Here is an 18686-nt window from a genome sequence, read left to right as displayed (position 1 = left end):
TCAGTAGGCCTGTGGTCTGAGGAAAAGTTCATATGAACTCCATAATAAATCCAAATCCAACAAAAGCACACTAAACTATAGATTAGACTATAGACTAACTTATGTATATATACACACTATAACCGTTTTGGGACTTATAGCCCAAAAGTCACTGTAGGAATATCTGTTTGAGGATTCCTCAACTTTAAGCTTTTTGACAAAATAAATGTGAACTTATCATTACTATTAACAAACAGGAGAGACCACAAGTCATTTGAAAGGTAACCATTTTTATTGTTTAATTGGTATTTCTGAAAATGCCAACCCAACCTACAGCATACAATTGTACGGGTCTCTTTCAGCTCTGGGTCAGTAAGCAGTGCAGTCAGCTTGCATTTCACCGGAGGGGTGGGGTGGGGTGGATGGGGGTTGGGGGCACAGCTTCTTCTCCCGGGAGTGGAGGGTGGGTGGGTGGGGTTACACATGGTTGAGCAATTAACCTTTTTAAATGTAATGTCACAAGAAAAAAAAGTAACACAATTTTGCTTTTTTGCACCAGAATTACTCCCAAGCACTTAAGTTAAATGCAGAATTCATAAATCGAGCATAATTTAGGACCCATGGTCACCACACCTTAGTGTAGAAGTTTCATTGCCTATAACCCTTGCTCCCTTGGAAATAAATAGAACAGAAGGGAGCTTTTCAGAACACCTGAGTGCTAAGTGAATGAGAACAGTTTTGACATCATGGAGTACTCCAGAAGACCTCTCCTCCCCTAGATATACTCTATGTGCTCAGAAAGCTGCAGAAATGTAAACCAACCTGTATGAAGTGGATGATAAGGGTTTGGCTAGAATTTTTTGGATTCATTACAATACATTTTTGCATCATATGTATTTTTTCCCAATAATGCTTCCAAAAGCAACCCTGTCCAATATCTTCTTTTGACTGTGGACATTTCACTCTAGTATAGTGCTGGAATGAAGTTTTGGAGGTTTGTAGTTGCTAAACTTCAAAGAAAGAAAACAAGCGCCTGTCAATTTCTCAGACCAAAAAACCCCCCACACATCTACTTCAAACCGGTCATGCTACCTTTCCCTTGATGCCTCCCTCCGTCCCTCTTCTTCTTGTTCCTTTCTGCTCTCCTTCACTCTCTCAGGTGCTGCACACATCAGCCTGCTGGAGAGCTAACCTCGCCAAAAAGACTTCAGTCTGGAGGCTTTGATGAAGGTTCTTCAGAGGCCAAAAGGTGTATGTAAGCACATTCACCTCACCACTCTCCCCCTACACACACACACACACAAACACACACACACACACTTCAGCTGGACTGGCGCCAGGTAAAGGGAGAGAGGCAAGATAATGAGAGGGAGAGGAAGAAAAAAGAAAAGAAAAGAGTGTCAGAAATTGTGGAGTGGAGGAGAAGAAAGAAGTCCAAGGAGTCCAAGAAAAAAATGTCTTGAATCGAACAGGTCAAAGCCAAAAGGAGTAGAGTAACTTTAGAATGCAAACACTTGCCTGATTCCCTTCTGCAAAGGTGAACCAGAGGTCAAAGTGCTGTGGGTCACCATACCCAAAGATGAGTTCTGAATCCAAATCAAAGAGCTGAGGTATCATGATTGAACATCATACCAACAAGTTGTATTAAAAATCAGGCCTGTCAGGAGGGTACTGAAACAGTGAATACAAGCCTTGCTTCATTGCCAGCACACTAACCTCTCTGTGTTTTTGAAGTTAGGTTAGTTAAGCTGAGAATCGACTGTGTACCAAAACCTTTACGGCCTTAAGTGCCCCAAACCCAAGATTCAAACCAATCAAATGCGCACACTTACACTTTTGGATTTGAAACCACTCAACAAGTCAAACCCTGGTGAAATCAAAATCCCCAAATGCCTTCCATCAATTAAAGGTGAAGGGTCAGTGCCCACATGTGTAACTAAATGGACAACTTTATCCATTCCAATTGTTTTCCATTATTATGAAAGGGTCATGTGAAAGACTGACTTGTATGCTGATAGAGTTGGGCACCTGGAGGGCTTGAGTGACTATGCTACTTGGTGTGGCCCAAGTGTCACTGGATGCGTGTCATTTCTGTGTATTCATGGTGTTTGTGTGTCTGTAAAAACAACGCAATAAGTCCAGAAACCCCACTGCAATTTCACTAAGAAAAATAGTACTGGTCAATATCTTAGTACGTATCTATTACACCGTAAAAGAAAAAAGGAAAGCAAAACAATGACATGAAAAGAAAGTCATATGAAATTAAATTAACAGCGCCATTCCTCGACTCATATGTACACAAATTTTAAGGCCGAGGGAGAGCTAGAGATTGGTGTAAGTCCGGATTCAGGCGGTCTTGTTGTCCTGATGTTCAGAGGAGGAGGAGGAAAGGGGGAATGCGGGGTTGGGGGTCAGCAAGAGAGCCTCACCGAGGTACTTTACCTAAAAACATCCCTGCTGAACTGCAAGAGCTATGAGTACACAATCATTTTTAGTTTTGTTTTGTTTTTTTAAAGTGATCAAACACTGCACAGTGTCACCACCTGATGCCCCCTCCTGGCCGTTTCCATTGGGTGCTGCCGTGGTTACCACGCACCCCCAACACTGTCCGTGAGATGGGGGGGTGTGGGGGTGGGTGGCTATTTGGGCCTACAGAAAGATAAGCAGTAAAGGGAGGGTGGTGAGGGAAGGTGGGGAGAACGAGGCAGTAAGAGAGAGTTAGAGAGAAGGGAGGGGGGAGAGAGAGAGAGAGAGAGAGAGAGAGAGAGAGAGAAAAAGAGGAATGAGGAGGCGGCCCTGTCTTGCTCCTGATCTCAGTCGGCGGTCAACGGCGTGGCGAGGACGGGACGTTGATGCCCCCCCTGGTAGTAGGGAGGCCTAACTGCGGGGCAGGCTGCACATCTCGCACAGCTCGGTGCCCGGCTGGTTCATGAAGGTGCAGTGCTGGCACGACCACATGGACGAGGACGAGGCCGGTGCTGACGGACCGCCCATGGCGTAGTCCAGAGAGCCTGCCTGCTGCCCACCCACAGTGCCTGAAACACACACACACACACACACACACTTTTAGAAACAGCTCCAAATCAAACTTGACATAAGACACATTCATGAGACAAAGACAAATAGCCTCGCAGCAATTTCCCTATTCTCAGCCACAGAGCTTACTTTGTTACACAATGATGGCCTTAGTTGGTCAAATATGGCCAGAGTTAATCATTTTCAAGAGCATTATATTGATGTATACTGTTACACTCAGCATATTATACACCAATCTGTGTCTGTGTAGTTTCCCCATCATTCAGATCTGATCCATGTAGGCCTACGATTAAGCTTGGCAGGTTTACAAAACATATTTTCCCCACATGATAATTTAACAACAGAGTCAGGCAGTGAGTCATGGCCTAATGATGCAAACCTCGGAATTACATCTTTGAACTCAGGTCTGTTACAATGTAGGCCTGCTATTTATCTTAAAGTTCAGTTTGGACTAAGGCCTCGGACTGTGTAAGACAGCAAAAGTACTCACTACAGAGCTGCTCGATGGTCGCCCACTGTTCAGATTTCTTCCATGTCTGTGCCAGCTCCTCATTGGAGGTTTTCACAGCTTCCAGCAGGAGACCAATACTGTCCTGTAAAAAAACAGACACACACAGAGAGATGAGAGAGAGGAAGGGAGGGGCAAATAGAATGCTAGTCTCCAACATAAAATGGGGAGAAGTCAAGGTCCTGAAAGTCTCTTGAAGTCCTGTGCGGTCTGATATACATTATGTTTTATATTTGAAGACAACAGTTTAAACCTCTTGGAACCTGTGGGTGTCACATGAGAGAAGTGTGGGTGTCACATGAGAGGACTGGCTGAGAGAGATGTCATGAGGTCATATTTTGGGGGCCACATGGAAGTCTCATGAAACCATGCAGGGTCAGATGAACATCAACTTCCATGTCTGAGGACAACAGTTGGGATTTTAGTTTTTTGAACAACATTTTAGAAAATGTCAAAGTCAAGCCTGAACCAAAACGCAATTTCCCTGAATGTGTTAAAAAGCTGAACACGGTGCCAAGCATTCTAACACCAAAATACAGACGCAATTAGTAAAAACAAAATCCCTATGTGGTTGTGTCCATTATGCAACTTGGACAAATAAGTTGTTGCCCGTTATTACACAACAAAGCCAAAGAGGCATAAGGGCCCTACAGCCATCTATGCGCGACATCTGTAACACAGCGAAACAGCGTAAAACAAACACAGACAAACAGTGCTGAAAAGAACTCCCTCATGACTCAAAGACGACTGTCCACCATCTGTGCTCTTTGTTGTGCCTTTTTCCACAATGACAGCGACTGAAATGTTACGCAATGTTTTGGACTTCCTCGATTAACATCCTTCATCAGAAACAGCACTAGAGGCTTTAGTTGAAGAGCAAAAATGGCAACACATTTGTTGTTGCACAAAAAAATACAATGCTTCAGAGACAGGGGTAAAGGTGAGGGCTGATCGATTTGGGTAAATAATCACTGCATGAAATGTGGGATTTACGACAGTATTCGACCCTGTGTATTGCCGTAGAAGCCCACATTGGTGTGAAAGCCCCCCCACCCCTTCCCTTGACCAGGCCTAGGTTTTGTTATGTTAATTGAATTTACCTGGATTGAAAACAACCCCCCCAGAACTCTGAAAACGGAAGGTGAATCAAGAAATGTGATAACCCCGGACCAAAACCCTAAAGACAGAATATTGATTAAATTATTTTTAATTTCGTTTTTATGGGGCAATAGCTGTAAATGGGAGAGGATACGTTTTGTCAGTTGAAAGCTGACCTTTAGACAGAATCTCATTCCGTCTCATCACAAGACGTTTTAATTCAATTCCTTGTCGTTTTCAACCAATGGCTGCAGCAGGGTGTGTGTGGCTAGACTGCGGACAGTCAATATGCTAATAAGAGCATTTCGCACCTCTGTCAGCGGAAGGTGAGAATGCTAAACACATCGGCCCCCCTCCCCTCGCAGGTTCCTTCCCGGGAAATTCCGTCAGTATGCGGCAGACAGATATTTCGGGGGAATGTCCGCGATCAGCCAGGAATGGTGATCATTCGCGGCTGTATCACAGCGTATACGGGCCCGATAATCTTGCTTTTCGTGCATCGCGAGTCCTTAAGGTAATAAGTGAAAGGCTAGGTTACATTTACATTACATTTATTAGCAGACGCTTTTGTCCAAAACTACGTACAAGGGAGAAAGCAGACTAATCCCTTTCAACTGAATGCGCCAGATGACATTACAATGTAAGAAGATGGCAATATCACTTGCAAGAAATAAACCATACGGCTTCTTCTTCCACATCCCTTCACTGACTGACTATTAATCAGGGTATTTGATTTTGAAACAGTAAATAGTTTTGCTTGCTTAGATTCTGAAAAGCTAATGTTATTTTTGTTGAGATCAATATAGCCCATCTCCTAAACGTGTCCATTCGGTAGAATGTGATTAGGCAGGTGAGGTCAGCTCTATTTTTATGGAAATGGTAATCCAGGTCTAGTGTCTAGAGTCTAGTGAGATGATAATATGTCATTTAAGAAACATTTCATTATTTTTCCAAAAGACAGCAAGGATGTGTATTCACTTCGAGATACATCAATTCCATTAACCCATAACACAGGTTTGCTTCAGTTTTCTTGCTTATGAAAGCGTGGTATTTTTTTGCCAGATCAGAATTGGGCAATGAATTGTTTTGCGATTGGCACATTCAAATGTTCCCCCCTCAGTGAAGAATGTGTCGCCATGCCTAAAATCCACGGCTCGGCAGAAGTTTTAATTTGTTGACAGAGCTTAAGACAACCTGCCTGGGCCGAATAGGTGATTTCCCCCCAAGTTTCATTGCCAAACCAGGGCCCCACATGTTCATTCAGGAAAGTGTATGAGGTTGGGGAGGAGGTGCAAGAGTGTGTCATGTGAAGACACGGCCAGATGGCTGCAGCCCTCCACGTTTTCCCACAATGGAGAACACGTGCCAACGATGAATTCCTGTCACGGTGTGATGAGCAAAAGGGTGAGTGTGAGAGTGAGAGTGTGAGAGTGTGAGAGAGAGAGAGAGAGAGAGAGAGAGAGAGAGAGAGAGAGAGAGAGAGAGAGTGTGTGAGTGTGAGTGTGAGTGTGAGTGTGAGTGTGAGTGTAAGTGTGTGTGTGTGTGTGTGTGAACTCACCCGTAAAGGCATAACCTCGTTAGTCACCAGGAAGAGAAGAATGTGGAAATCGGAGACTATATCCAAGAACGAAGAGGCTGTACACTGACCGAGGTAAGTCGCCAAACTGTGGAAATCCTGCAGTCCCAAACACACACACACAGAAAACTCATCTTAATACGCCCAATAAAAAACAGATTGCTTTATAATCAGTCACACGCATAAAACATCAGTGCAAATCAGACACAGATGCACTTTCAAAAGCTTTGTTTTCAATGCCTGCATAACAAACTACGCATAACCACTTGAATACAGGCAAACAATTCAGCTAAGAATTGGACAAACAACAACAGGACAAATAGTGGTTTACTTTATAGCATAGCTTGGGCTTAGCATTACCAAAGACACTTGCGCTACAGCAACGAACATCTGGTGCGAGACTGAGCTGTTAATTGTAAATGTTCATTTAAAATGTTAAATGACCAGTTCAGCTCACTTCTATATAGTGTTTAAATGCAATGGTGAGTGAATCATTTTATACGTAGTGTCTTCCATTGACTTTTGACTTTCTTTGCACTAGTATGTGTCATGTTGATGTTGATGTTGAATGAGACTTCTATGGAAACAGCTGTGAGAGAGTGCTGGTGCGTGGTGTGGACAGTGCTGGGCGTACCTGTGTCTCTCCCAGGGCCTCTCGGTTCTCAATAGGGAAGCGCAGCGAGGAGGAGAACGTGTACTGTGGGTCCTTGGGGAATGTGGTGGTGATCTGAGGTCAAAGGGCAAAGGTCAGTTGGAAGAGATCATGATGTGTCTCCAACTAACTTATACCATCTCACTAACCTCTTAAACTTTACCTTCATATGGTATGTTTTACTTTCTTAAATGGATACACTGTACATATTCCAGTAATCATGTTATCTCTGATATCTCTGATATCACGTTTTGACATAAGCCTAAATACACGCTGGGTTAGTAGATCACTAATGAATGCTGTGATTCATAGTATGATGCACACATCATGTTACGTCCTGACTATTGAGTCAAGATGACCTATCCAGTTGATATTTATTTCAAAATGAAACAGCATAAAGGGACTGATACTGGCTAATGCTACCATAGAGAAAACAGAGTAAGTCATTGACAAGGCCAGGTCCCTCAGCTTGTTTTTGGCAGTTCATTAAATGACAGCTATGGAGCACAGCCTGGCAATTTATGGCACTCTGGCACCAAATGGAGGTACTTACTGCCAAAACACAGCAGAACCTTTAATAACAGGCATGTAGTGGCCCTTCTGGGCAGACTCATTCATGCCCGCAGTGAATTCCTCATAAGTGAACAAACAAATGTGCTGCTGTTGCTGTTGTTGTTTCAGTCACAGAGATATGTGGACCCGTCCAAACACTCTTGTGTTGGGAGGCTTAGGTGAGAGAACAGTTTTGGGCATGCCACAGTACAAACTGCTGTATTCAAGTGCAAGGTCACATATCAAAAGGCAACATGCTGACAGTTTCACAAAAGAAAACACAAGCCTCCAGCTACATTTGTTAGCGCATGAACGAACTCAGTTCAACTGGAGAGGACTAAACGGAAAAGGAACCATGATTGAATGCTCTTCATCCTTAATACATTGCCTTATCTTCCAATTCATTTATTCTTTTGTTTTTGTATTTGTATGTTGTATGTTTATTTGTTTACTCACGTCTATGATAAGGTACTCCACAGGTAGGGGACGGGCTAAATATGTGATGTCATTGCCAAACTTGTCTTTGTCCTGTGGAGAGAGAAAAAAACAAACCCAAATAAACAAACTGTTAGATAGCAGACAGACCAAGGAGACTGGAGAGCTCAAAGATCTTTGGCAGTCACTCAGATGGCCACAGGTGTACTGCGGAGACAAGAGTGCAGTGAAGCGGATGATTATGAAGGGTAACAATGTGTGCGTGAGACGAGGTGGAACGGGTGTGGGGGGGCCTCACAAGAAGATCTAAGAACACTCTGTGGTGCCTGAACAAGTGTAAACGGTTCTTGTAGCTTGAAACAAGCACTAGGCCAAAGGGCCAGCAGTCAGTGGAGACCAAAGGACAGGGTGAGAAGATAAAAGCTGTGTGCAGCAACGGCCAACATGTTCTACTACAAACCCAAGATTAAAGTAACAAATAAACTGGGATAAGAGTCTCTCCAGGCCCTAAGGACCTTCAATTTTGTCAATGTGTGAAATGAGTATAGAATCTGAGCTTTGTGATAAAAAAAGCATGGAATTGGAGATATTTTGATACAATTCTGTAGCTTGTAAATATTCTTGAGGACGTCTTCCCAGCCTTGAGCATTTGAGTATATGGTTGCATAAATAAATACAGAGGCTGCATGTACTTCATCCCTTGGGGAACTACAGGCACAGAGTGCAGGCACAGGCACAGCGTGCCTAATTTAGTATGAATACACACGAGTATGCGAAAGCATATGAGTGTGTGGGCGAGAGAATGTACCTTATAGAAGACGTCAGGCACGTACTGCTCGGTGCTGGACTCTTTGGCGTAGCCGAGCTCGGGCGCGTCTCTGCAGGGCAGTAGGCACTCGTCCCGCACCAGGGCCATGCACTGGTTGGACACCTGGTAGCCCTCAAAGTGCACCTGGTTATCTGGACCACCTGGGACAGAAGCAAATGCACAGGTTAGCAAACTGCTAACAACACCAGGGTCATGGGTTCAACAACCAGGGAGAACACTTGCAAATATATCATTACTATACTTGTAAATGGAACAATGCATCTGCCATGTAAATGTATGGGTAAAAAACGAATACTTTCAAAAACGTTTCAATGTAAGCAGACTCACCAGAGGCCACAAGGGGCACTGGGGAACACAGTGAAGACGCTAAATAAAGGGGAGGGCATTTACCTGTGGCTACTACTGTGAAAAACTTGGAGCCAAAATGGCCATCGGGGGAGAGGCGGCAGGCGTTCGAGTGCTTGTTCTGGAAGTCTCCGCTTGTGATGCACTCCTCAGCACTCAGGAAGTACGAGTCCTGCAGAGGGAGGCCCAATCATTTGGTTAGACCAGCCGGACAAACCCATTGGACAAAACTCCACAAAACAAACACACATACATCTGTTCTGATAGTGAAGTAGCACACACAAACTGTCCTCTGAAACTATTCCCAAACCAGTGCACAATTCCACCCTAGTGGCTCTGTGGTGAACGTACTTTATTCCTGGTGTAGCGTACTGTTCCTTTTCTAGTGTCCTCCGACAGAAGGTCAGTGAAGATCCAGCCCACCTGAGGAGGAGGAGGAGAAGAAGAAGAAGAAGAAGAAGAAAGAGGAGAAGAAGAAGAAGGGGACCATCAGTGTGGAAACAACCCTCTGCACAACTTGTTCCATGAAACCAAATGTCACAATCATCACTGCATATGACTGCAGACCTGATACACCCATCAACAACACCAGCAACCATACAGACGTAGAATGCAGATAGGTCTAGGCTAGAACAGCAGTAGCAAGGACAGACATGTGTTCAAGGGTGTGAGGTTACCCTGCCTTTTATCTACCACACACACACACACACACACACACACACACACACACACAGAGAAGGATTACAGAAACCAGGAGTGAAGAGAAGGGAATGCTATACACACACGCACAGACGCACGCACAGACGCACGCACAAACACACGCACGCACACACACACACGCACACACACGCACGTGTGGAGGTCATTTAAACTCCATATGGAGCGTGGAGAAGAATTAACTCGGGGAATGTGCAGTTAGAGATTAGTCCTGCTGGGGGGGGGGGGGGGTCACTTGTAGCTGTCAGCTCTGATCACTGGGATTCAAAATAAGCAAATAATTCTGAGGCACATGCAAGTGACAAACAACCAAAGCTGTTGGCCGGGTTGCCTTCATGACGCGCAGAAGTTACAACTTCCGCATTCAACACATTCTGTGTCTGTGTCTGTGTCTGTGTCTGTGTCTGTGTCTGTGTCTGTGTCTGTGTCTGTGTCTGTGTCTGTGTCTGTGTCTGTGTCTGTGTCTGTGTCTGTGTCTGTGTCTGTGTCTGTGTCTGTGGTACCTTGCACAGGCCCAGCACTAACACACACTCCAAGAACAGCAGGTGATCGTGCGGTGTGAATGTGTCTCTGTGTGTGTGTGTGTCTCTCTCTCTCTGTGTGTGTGTGTGTGTGTGTGTGTGTCTCTCTTTCTGTGTGTGTGTGTGTGTGTGTGTGTGTGTGTGTGTGTGTGTGTGTGTGTGTGTGTTTTGTGTGCGTGTGCTGTGTGCGTGTTACCTTGCACAGGCCAAGCTTAGCGGCGATCTCCTCCACAGCGGCGGCTTTGGGGTCCTCCATCAGCTCCAGGCTGTTCTGAGTGCCGATCTGGGCAAAAATGGTGGTGGTGAATAGATCTCAACACAATAGGGGTAGAAAAAGGCAAAAAAGAATTGAAGATAATGCAATACTGGGTATCAGAGCCTGTGTAGTTCACTAGGCAAAGCAATAATGCCCATGGTCAGCCAGACTATTACGGTTTCCATTAACATATTTACTTAAAACTGGCCTCAAATGGTGCCTGCAGTGCACTTTGCGCTTCATTAACTTGAAGACAGCGCCATCTAGTGCTACAAAAATGTTGTTACAGATAAAAGCGTGCTGACATGGGAATCTAGTCTGGATAAATATTTATCTACCCAGAAGAAACCGACCATTTTGTTCTACTGCTGCATTTCCCCCTCCGTAGTCCTCCTTCTCTCACCTGTGGGGGCTCGTAGATGGCTGCCACCTCGGCCCGGATGCCCAGAGGGATGTCCTTGTGCTCCGTGTACCTGCCGTACAGGTAGCCCATGCGCTGGCTGCCCGTCTTCCTCCAGAAGTCCAGGAAACGATCAGCGGTGGTGTGGTTCTCAAACATGATGTTGTCCACGTGTCTGTATTTCTGCAAAACAGGACAATCACTGAAGTTATGAGGAGCTTGGGATGGATGTGTAATGATTAAGCCTTACAGTCAAATGTTCAAATCAATATAATCATAATGGTTGATAGAAAAGCAGCAACTAAACCTCAGCAATGATGGCTGACCTAATGTAGTCTTAACACTTTATCAGAAATAAAGAGAATATTCACTTCAATTTATCCGTGGACAGCTTTTTCAAGCAAAGAAAAGTCAGTATGGGCCAGCATTCAGTGAGGTGGTACACACTTACTTGTCTGTTGAGCGTGATGGCACTTGGCTGGCATTTAGTGCAAATGCCCTCGGGCCAGGGCGGATGCCCATCGCAGCCTAGTTTGATCTTACAGCTGATGTTCTCCAGTGCCACAAACTTGCCCCTGTGGAACAAGAGGAAACAAAAATGGCACACAAACACACAACACTGAGTGTTTATGCCTCACCGTTCCTAACCATATACTGCTGATTTAATTCTTATTCTGTCGCAGATTGAAAGGTTAGTGAGTTCGATATATGCAACAAACTGCAAGTCTCAGCTCTCAAACGAGTCAATAGCAGTAGGGAGAGCCTCGGCTATAATTCAAATACCCAGACTGAAAATCTATTAATTATTCATCAACTGCAAACTGGAGTGCAGAAATGTAAGATATTGCATCACAACAACTCTTAACTTAATACAATATGTCCCCTGTGGTAACGTTTGAACACTTCAAAATCAACTCAAGTGCCACAAAAATCAGCCTCAGAGTACTTGGGAGGGTGACTACACATGTGTGACAGTCCCTCTGTGTAGTGCCCTTCCCCTTCACAGAACAAGTGATTGGCCGAAGCGGCCGCCACTCACTTGTCAGCACCGCCCGTGAGCTTGCGGATATAGGCGTGGAATGACATATGCTTGACCGGCGGGTCCAGGTGATTCAGGTAGTCCTCGTCAAAAGGCTAAAACAGGAGGAAGGAGGAAGGAGGAGGAGGAGGAGAGAGAGGGAGAGATTAATTGATGCTCTGTTGACTGGGGCAGAGGAAGAGGATGAAGATAGACTGATGATGAAGAGGAGCTTACCTCTAGCGGTACACAATGTACACATTTGCCCATCGCACCATGCCGACAGCTGCAAGGACACAGAAATAGTTGTTTACAATATAGTAAGACTATTGGAGAAATGTGGCACGAGACAGAAGGACCTGCAACTGAGTTACAGGAGATAAAAGACTGAAAATTGAGATTGAATGACAGAGAAAAAGTGCAGCAGAGAGTGAGAAAAGGGGTGTGTGTGTGTGTGTGTGTGTGTGTGTGTGTGTGTGTGTGTAAGTTAATGTGAGAAACCGAGAGAGTGTGAGAAAAGGCATGTGTGTTTGTGTGTGAAAAACAGGGAGAGAGAGTGAGTGAGTGAAAGAGGGAAGGAAGAACTAAAACTGAAGAGAGAGAGAGAGAGAGAGAGAGAGAGACTCACAGCTGTGGGTCTTTGTTGCGGTAGATCTTGCCATCCTGTTTGGCCAGGATCTGGTCGATCTCGTCCTCAGGGATCTGTGGCGACGAGTGCGAACGTGACATGGAGGAGGAGGAGGAGGATGAAGATGACGTGGAGGGCATCGCAAAGGACGAGTGTGGCGTCGCAACGTCCATCACCTCACTGGACATTCCGGGGGAGGATGAGGGGTAGAGGTAGAGCATGTCGCCATGTCTACGGAGAGAAGGAGAGAGAGAGAGAGAGAGACACAAGGATAGAGTGAGACAGGCAATATGGAACACCCATGAAACCCTTGTAAACACTTACACAAACACATAAAAAGGTATACACAGACTCACACATAAACAGGTATACACAGACTCACACCTACACAAAAACAGGTATACACAGACTCACACTTACCCAAACACATAAACAGGTATACACAGACTCACACTTACCCAAACACATAAACAGGTATACACAGACTCACACTTACCCAAACACATAAACAGGTACACAGACTCACATAAACAGGTATACAGACTCACACTTACCCAAACACATAAACAGGTATACACAGACTCACACTTACACAAACACATAAACAGGTATACACAGACTCACACAAACAAATAAACAGGTATACAAACACATAAACAGGTATACAGACTCACACTTACAAACACATAAACAGGTACAGTATACACAGACTCACATAAACAGGTATACAGACTCACACTTACAAACACATAAACAGGTACAGTATACACAGACTCACATAAACAGGTATACAGACTCACACTTACAAACACATAAACAGGTACAGTATATACAGACTCACATAAACAGGTATACAGACTCACAGTTACAAACACATAAACAGGTATACACAGACTCACATAAACAGGTACACAGACTCACATTAACAGGTATACACAGACTCAAACAAACTCAAACTCACTTGAGACTGAGGGCCTTGCTCTGGGACAGTATCTCGTCGGTCTTGTTGCGATTCAGGTATATGGAGAACCCATTGGAATTAAAGCCATACTCTTTGGCTACCTACAGTAAGGGACAGAGCACAAACACAACCAGTCACACTTTCAGCCATTTGGCACATTAATCCAAAGAGACGTTAAGTGAAAACTCCCAATATTCATCAGCCCTTGTCTGCTCTGACAATTCAAACCCTCCACCTAGATGTGTTAAGCTCCTTTATCTACAAGTTGAGCTCTAGGGACTCCTCATGTACGCAGCACTGCTGTGCCATCTCTTCACTAGGCTGTGTTAGGCGGCAGCTTCAGTCAGCATCACACACAGCGCAGGAAACACCGCCTGTCTGGTACATGAAATGTGGCGTTTTTTTTTTTTTTTTTTTATGGAAATGAGCTCATGAAGTTCAAAGACTCTTCTAAGAGAGAGAGCGAGTGAGTCTGACAACAGTCTGGGAATGTGGGAATATGAAACTAGCGGTGAATATCAATGAATATCAATGATGACACCTGTAGTGCATCGGCGTGTGTGTGAGAGGCAAAAAAGTAAACACTGCGATGACAAAACAAGCCCCATCCAGGTGAGTTTCTGCCAAACCTAGCCAAAGCAGAGCTAGCACTGCGCGTCACTGTCAACAGGTCCTGTATGTACAGAACAAGACTTAACAGACTTCTTTTTTGAGGTATTAAAGGCCAAATGGGGAGTGTGTCTGTGCAGCAGAGCTTCTGGAGTGCACAGCCCCATTACAAATCAGTACCGCATTTATTTCAGGACAGCAGTTTCTAGGATCCATTTTAAAAAAGGCAGCGTAAGAGCAAATCACATCGACAGGATGCCCTTCAGTCAGTCAGGAGCACTAAAAGCAGTAGCAGCACACTGGCCTGGGTCTGCAATGGCTTTTCTAATGTCTCGACGGAATGGTATGGTTTATTACTAGAACTGACAACTGCAGCTGCAAACAAAGAGGTTGAAATGAACCATCACGGGGGAGGGCAGTCATCTCTGGAAAGGATCTGGCCCATGTGTCAACACCATTTTTTTGGGGGGGGAGGGGGGTCTTTTTCCAGAATTAGCTTGCTACTGGTAAAGCACTTTGAGCTGCATTCTTTTGCATGAAAGGTGCTATATAAATAAAGTTTATATTATTTTTATTATTACTGCCTGTGCTTCTCTGAACTGAACCCCAGTTAAACTATAAGTGACACCTCCTGCACAGAGCCCTGGTTCTCCATCTAAAGCAGGGGTGTATATTTTGAATGGCACTGCCGCAGTTTCTGGGCTTTTGAGGAGCTGGTTTATTCCTCTCCACCTCCACCCCTTTCCTCTGGTCCGATCCATACATTGAATCGGTGTGCAGTGCCCATCAGTGCAACGCTGCAGGAAACGCCCAGGGAGAGGCAGAGAGAGGCGCACAGACAGAGAGAGAGGTTTGCTGGGGTGGGTTTGAATTGCTCTGCATCAGATTAAATAACACCAGAGTGCTGACAGCAAATGGTGTCTGCCTCAGCACTGGGGAGGGAAAGTAACTATGGTGAGGAGTTATGAATCTATATCACCGGGAAAGGGGTCGGTGCAGAGTTAGAGCAGGGGGGTGTGGTTGAGGTTTCCCAATGAATACCTGGCCGGCTGTCTGCTGCAGTGGGGCTATTTATAACACCCTGCTACCCTCCATCTCTTTGAAGCCGGCCTGCACACAAAGCTGCACGCTGAGGCAAACTGAGTTACTGAGCAGTGACTCCTCTCTCTCTCTCTCTCTCTCTCTCTCTCTCTCTCTCTCTCTCTCTCTCTCTCTCTCTCTCTCTCTCTCTCTCTCTCTCTCTCTCTCTCTCTCTCTCTCTCTCTCTCTCTCTCTCTCTCTCTCTCTCTCTCTCTCTCTCTCTCTCTCTCTCTCTCTCTCTCTCTCTCTCCTCTCCTCTCCTCTCCTCTCCTCTCCTCTCCTCTCTCTCTCTCTCTCTCTTCCATCTCTCTCTCGCTCTCTCTCTCTCTCTCCGTCTTTTGCACAGCCTCATCAATAAATCAGCAGTGAGCATCGTGCGCAAGGAGAACCGAACGAGAAAGACCCAAGGAGTGGAGTCGAATGTCAGGGACTGAGTGGTTGGTCTCTGTGCTGTGAGTTGAGGCCAGGACTGTAGCTCACTTAGGTACATATAACAAGGTGAGGTGCTCAGGTGGTCCCCTAAACAAATCAGTGTTCAGCGCCAAAAATGTGGTTACCAAAAGCAAAATAAGGGATACAGTATTATATGTTTTACAGTATTGTATTGCATACATGCTGTGGCAAAAGCCAGACATGACTTAAGCACTTCATGATAAGGATGTGTGGGGATACTGAGATTGCTGGGGGCCAACCCTGGCTATTCTTCCCCAAAAAAGGTCAAAAGGACCACATACCATCACGGTTTTCTGTTCAAGTATTTTGAACACTTCGAGTAGCTTCAGATGTACTAAAAAAGGATAACAATTCCCACCCGCATGTACACCAAGTCCCCCATAACTGACCCAGATGGATTTGGTAGCATACTTCAGAGTTTGTCATACCACCATGTAGGTGTGTCTTCTCTGTACAGCAACTGCATGAAACATTCTGAAAGCTTGACCTCTAGGCTGACTCTGGAAGTACTCTCGGACACACTGCAACAGGAGGAGCCTCCTTAGGGGCCGAGCACACTTGGGCGCCTTTTTAAAAACGGGACGCTAGCAAATGCATTGATTCCTATGATACTTGCGTGTGCACCTTTTCTCCGCCATGCGTTGCGTCTTTGTAGCGTTTTTTAGGTGTGCTTAAAAGTTGAACTATTCTCAACTTTCCAGCGCAAGGCAGGGAGGCGCACCGCTCATCAATGTCACACTCGGCCCAAGCAGCCAATCAGATCAAGCACCAGGCGGGCTTAACTACTTTACCACTTATTTCCGGTTTTGATGCTGGTAGATGTGGTATCAACGGTATTTTACAAACGAAAACGGCGATTGCAAATATAGATGAAACCTTAATTTAAGCGGTATTTCACTACGAGGAACTATATAATTCGAAGTCCAAAAATGATTCAAACACCATTAGTTTGTATTACGTTTGATCGCCTAGTGATCGCCACGCAGCCCCGCTTCACAGGTGCACCAGGCTGTTTTGGCCGCCGCACTTTGCCAAGGCGGTTTTTGAAGCATCTGCGCCTGTAGAAAGGCGCCCTGGTGTGTTCCCTTAGCATGCACAAGTGTCTGAGAGGGATGGAGAGCTGCACAGTGAATGGCAGTAGGGATGGAGTTGAGCAATAGACTGAGCAAGACAGCCCAGCAAATGTACTTTTACAGCATTACCTTCTTGAGAAAAGCTGCAGCTGTCTCCCTTTTGGTGGCGCTGATTTTCCTCATTCCGTCAGGGGACTGGATGCGGACAATCTGTGTGAAAGTCAGACATTTCATTCATTATAATCATTTAAGTGCAGTGAATGACAATGATAAATTATTTAGATGCCAGAATTATCCAAATAAAGTTCCCCCCTATTACTTTAACCCACATTGAAAAAGTCATCAATGTAAGAAACGACAAAGGTTCATCTGGCAGCAGAATGTATTAACAATACAAAGAGTTCAGTTCTCACTGGCAGTTTCATAGCTGCGAAAAGGATGAGGGGGGGATGTAGAATTGTTGCAGAATTTACATTTTTCGTTTACTTTGTATGGTGCGTGTCACTTTCTTACACTGACACAAGGAATGGTCAAACTTCAGGATGTATACATGAAATGTGTTTGCTTCTTTGCACATATACAACTACCTCAAATAGTTTCAGTGGAGAACTAGCCCGCAAATATTTTCAAGCAAGCCAAATTAGTGCATAACTCTGTCAGATGACATCTCACAAACAAAAAAAATAAAAGTTTTAACATCATCCTTTGAGAATAACTATGTTTAACAGATAAAGTTTTCTATTTTTTTCTGATTCGGACAATATCAAATAATGATGCTGCCGCTAGCCGATTTCATGTTAGATTTGTTGAGGCCAAGATGAGTAGACGTTATAAACAGACGGTGGCTGTAACTGCAGGTGTAATGTACAGTTAATTGAAGTTAATCTGCATCCGAAAATAAGAAGGCTAACGTTACGCTTGCCAAATTATCTTGAGGTTTCTTCGTGGCGGGCTACATAGCTACTAGATAGCTATCTAGATAGTGACAATTTAAAACATTGACGTTAATAGTTTACGCCAAATAGCTATCGTTATAATAGTAGCTCTTGCCATTAAGTGTACCGAGCTAGCAATTAAAGTTAACGATAGTTAGTTGAATTAGTTAGCTAGGTAACGGCATCTGAGGGCAACTATAAATTAAACACCCCATAGTTGCACAAAAAAAAACGGTGACATATCATTAGCAGACTAGAAAGGCCGTCTAAATTCGGTTAAAGTTACTAAGGTACACTAAGTTACAGGCTAGCTAGCTAGCTAGCTATCTCTGGAGCTGTCAGTGAGTTTTCTTTGTCAACCATGTGTTTTGAAACAGGTCTCGGCTGTATGCGTGGTTGAATCAACAATATAACATATCCCTAGAGGAATCTTTAATCATGAAACTATGCCCTGACTCATGCCTTAAGAGCCGAGTCACAACTGGCGCATAGCTACTCACAGTTTAGACAGGCCCTTAACTAACGTAAGCTGGCTAGTAAGCGAGCTGTCCTAGCTTGCCCCTGCCAAAAAAAGCTAACTAGCTTGCTAGCTCCCCGGCTAAGAATTCTGCTGCCTCATCACTCGAGAGACTTCGCTGGTAATACATGTATATGAAATGTCAAGAAAACATAAAAGCTTATAACTCACAATGTTATCTGCCATATTGACCGGGCTTACGCTCCCGATGTGTTTCTTAATGAGACGAATGGGGCCACTATTTCGGCGTTTACTGTCTTTGACTTAGCTAACAACAGTCAACGAAATGAAAACTCCATCCCACGGCACGAAAATACTAGGTGCTACACTTTTATTGTTCCGTGTATATCAGGTATCGCACTTGGCTGTTCTACCTGAAACATTGCATTAGAATAGAAGGTTCCGCCATCATATCAACAGAACGCCTAAGTTGGTGCTTTTAAGATATATGGCTAGATATTTCATTTCAATTATAGAAGTAAGTAATTCAATAGATGCTAATGAAATA

The 18686-nt window shown here is 44.6% G+C and overlaps 1 protein-coding gene across 1 annotated transcript; it reads right to left on the bottom strand.

The window, feature by feature from the left end:
• Positions 1-252: 252 nt before the first annotated feature.
• nploc4 (NPL4 homolog, ubiquitin recognition factor) lies at positions 253-18485 on the bottom strand. Its single transcript, XM_080833793.1, has 17 exons — positions 18350-18485; positions 16856-16936; positions 13512-13612; positions 12551-12781; positions 12160-12208; positions 11944-12038; positions 11356-11479; positions 10908-11087; positions 10445-10531; positions 9362-9433; positions 9056-9182; positions 8645-8805; positions 7858-7929; positions 6832-6924; positions 6180-6296; positions 3506-3608; positions 253-3014 (listed from the first exon to the last, which is right to left on the bottom strand). Exons 1-17 carry the CDS (start codon positions 18362-18364, stop codon positions 2857-2859), a joined length of 1866 nt encoding a protein of 621 aa, XP_080689919.1. The 5' UTR covers positions 18365-18485; the 3' UTR covers positions 253-2856.
• Positions 18486-18686: the final 201 nt, after the last annotated feature.

This window comes from Sprattus sprattus, assembly GCF_963457725.1.
Source record: "Sprattus sprattus genome assembly, chromosome: 3".
Classification (NCBI taxonomy): domain Eukaryota; kingdom Metazoa; phylum Chordata; class Actinopteri; order Clupeiformes; family Clupeidae; genus Sprattus; species Sprattus sprattus.
The sequence above is the reverse complement of the archived record's forward strand: the minus strand, read 5'-3'. Positions and strand labels throughout refer to the sequence as shown.

Excerpts from the sequence above, each read along its gene's own strand:
- nploc4 (XM_080833793.1), bottom strand. Across the intron at positions 9,183-9,361 it reads TACGCTACACCAGGAATAAA|GACTCGTACTTCCTGAGTGC; the intron begins GTACGTTCACCA and ends CTCCCTCTGCAG. Across the intron at positions 7,930-8,644 it reads TGCCTGACGTCTTCTATAAG|GACAAAGACAAGTTTGGCAA; the intron begins GTACATTCTCTC and ends CTCTCTCCACAG.